The 2,770-nt window shown below is 35.7% G+C and overlaps 1 protein-coding gene across 2 annotated transcripts in view; it reads left to right on the top strand.

Moving 5' to 3' along the window:
* Positions 1-2,770, top strand: part of LOC106876866 (stomatin-like protein 1) — a 22,807-nt gene that overhangs the window by 13,135 nt on the left and 6,902 nt on the right. For both annotated transcript variants that reach the window (XM_014925605.2, XM_052973194.1), the window contains exon 7: positions 947-1,002. In XM_014925605.2, coding sequence (XP_014781091.1) covers positions 947-1,002 — 56 coding nt within the window. The remainder of the gene's footprint in view (positions 1-946; positions 1,003-2,770) is intronic.

Raw genomic sequence — 2,770 nt, forward strand, 5'->3', positions numbered from 1 at the left:
ATATATCTACCTACGATGAGCTTCTTTCAGTTTCCATATAATAAATCTGCTCTCAAGGCTTTGGTCAGCCTAAGGCTTTAGTAGAAGACAGTTGTCCAAGGTTCCACACAGTGGGACTGAACCTGGAACTATGTAATTGGGAAGCAAGCTTCTTAATACACAGTCATGCTTGCACCTATGACTACCAGAAATTATATTTGTATGCATTATTTCAGTCATTTGACTGTGGCCACATTGGGGCACTACTCGCAAGAATTTTTAGGTGAATGAATCAACCTCAGCGTGCATCCTTCCAGTGTGCCAGCCCAGTCAAACTGTCCAACTCATGCCAGCACGGACAACAGACATTAAATGATGATGATGAAATGTAAATAATTCTTAGAACGCATCCATATTATATACAAATTTAGAATTTTTTAAGACAGGTAAATAGATTTAGATTTTTGCTAAAATAACATCATCAGATTGGACTTTGCTAAAACAACATTCATCATCAATTTAAAATTTGTTAAATTTGTCAATTTAGATTAGTGGTTCTCAACCATTTTTTACCTATGGGCTCCTTTGATTCCTATTTCACTCGGGCGGACCTCCATAGCTATTCAATGTTTAAAAAGATCTTATTGTATTTTTATAATTAAATATTATTAGAAATTATATAAAATAAGTGTTAAAATATTTTGTGTATTGTAGAAGGTTAACCAATTCATTGCACATAAGTTTCAATGACAAAATCTTATATGGACCCCTAAGGACCATATGAACCCCAGTCGAGAACCACTTGTTTAGATGATGATGATGATGATTTTCAGTTATGTTTTATTAATCTGAAATTTCAAACTCAAAGGGTTAGAAGGCCTATTTTAATCAAAATTTCCATTTCAGTTTCAAATAGAAGCAAGGAAGTAGATTTGTGCTTAAATTGTAGAATAACATTTTCTTTCAGGATGAATGCAACAAGACAACACTTTGCTGGGGAGTAGAGATTAGTCGCTGTGAACTGTAAGTATCAGAAATATTTCTGTGACTGCTTCCATTAATTATTAGTTAATAAGAGGTGAAAAAAAAAAATGATAAAAAAAGCTTTCACTCATCAATCTATTAAAATCACAGTTTGTCATGTTGACAAAAGTTTCAGTCTGGTAGCTGAATGGTTATTGGTTCAAAGACAGTTAACAGCACTGTTCTGTGCCTGTGTCCAAAACATTTATCCTTTCAACTCTTTGTCTCATGCCAGGATCCCCTCCTGTCCATATTACTCAACCTTGCCAATAGGTCTGGGCCTCGGTTTTTCAGTTGGGTTGGTTGTGTGTAATATTCAGCAGCAGCAGCAAAAAAAAAAAAATGCCATTGGTTGAATGAGCCTTTTATGTTTTGTCTTTTACTTGTTTCAGTCATTAGACTGCGGCCATGCTGGGGCACCACCTGGAAGAATTTTTAGTTGAATGAATCAACCCCAGCACTTATTGTTATTTTTTTTGTACTTATAAGCCTGGTACTTATTCTATGAGTCCCTTTTGCTGAACTGCTAAGTTCCAAAGATGTAAACACACCAACACCAGTTGTCAAGTGGTGGTTGGGGAACAAATAAACAAAGACACACACACACACACACACACACGTACATGCATATATACAAAGGGCTTCTTTTAGTTTTTGTCCACCAAATCCATTCACAAGGCTTTAGCCAGCCTGAGGCTATAGTAGAAGACACTTACTCAAATTGCCACGCAGTGGGACTGAACCTGGAACCATGTGCTTGGGAAATGAGCTTCTTACCACACAGTCATGCCTGTACTTATATTGTCTACTTTTCCAAGCTTGCATAAGTCAGATGAGAGTCTGTTAGGGCAGAGGTTCTTTTTTTGTTTTTTTTTCACAGCCAGATGCTCTCTGTGTTGCCAGCCATCATCATCATCATCATTTAATGTCTGTTTTCCATGCTAGCATGGGTTGGATGCACCAATTTTCAGGCCTTGTGCCTATAGTAGAAAATATTATTATTATTATGTGACATATATAATAACATTACTGTTCATTCACATTTCTCAAACATCCTGATTTGAAACTTATGAAATAAACCTGCAATATACAATGAGCTTCTTTCAATTTCCATCCACTAAATCTCAAACATTTGGTTGTTACAGGGCTATAGTAGAAGACACTTGCCCAAGGTGCCATGTAATGGCCTTTTCACATTTAAGGCTATAGGTCCTCTATGAAATACTCAACCTCTTAGTTGTAATGTGAATGCTCATTGTTGTAACCAACAGAGACTCCCTTATGTTCTGTATTTATTTCTTCCATGAGGTAGTAGTGGAGTTGTAAATTTGGCAGCTATAATGTATTGCTGGCTTATATTTCAATTGAATGACATCTTTTCTCAATAAAAATTGGCCTGGTGTTTGGTTAAAATAAACATTTACATTTAAGTTGGTTGTTTATTATGAAATGTGCAGCCTTGAAAGTAATGTGTGCTGATGAAAGAAATGAATGTAACAGCTGAAGAAAAACAATTTTCCTCTTCAACCAATAGAATTTTAATATAACTAAGAATAGGGGCATTCTAGTAGAGTGGCGATCTGCAAGGCTGAAGATTTAAAAATACATTTCATCAAGATATATTTGCCTGACAGTCACACAAACATAAATGTGTGTCTGTATGGATATATCTGTATATGTATCTATCTGTCTGTCTGTCTGTCTGTCTGTCTGTCTGTCTCTCTCTCTCTCTCTCTCTCTCTCTCTCTCTCTCTATATATATATATAT

This window comes from Octopus bimaculoides, chromosome 15 (genome assembly GCF_001194135.2).
Source record: "Octopus bimaculoides isolate UCB-OBI-ISO-001 chromosome 15, ASM119413v2, whole genome shotgun sequence".
Classification (NCBI taxonomy): Eukaryota; Metazoa; Mollusca; class Cephalopoda; order Octopoda; family Octopodidae; genus Octopus; species Octopus bimaculoides.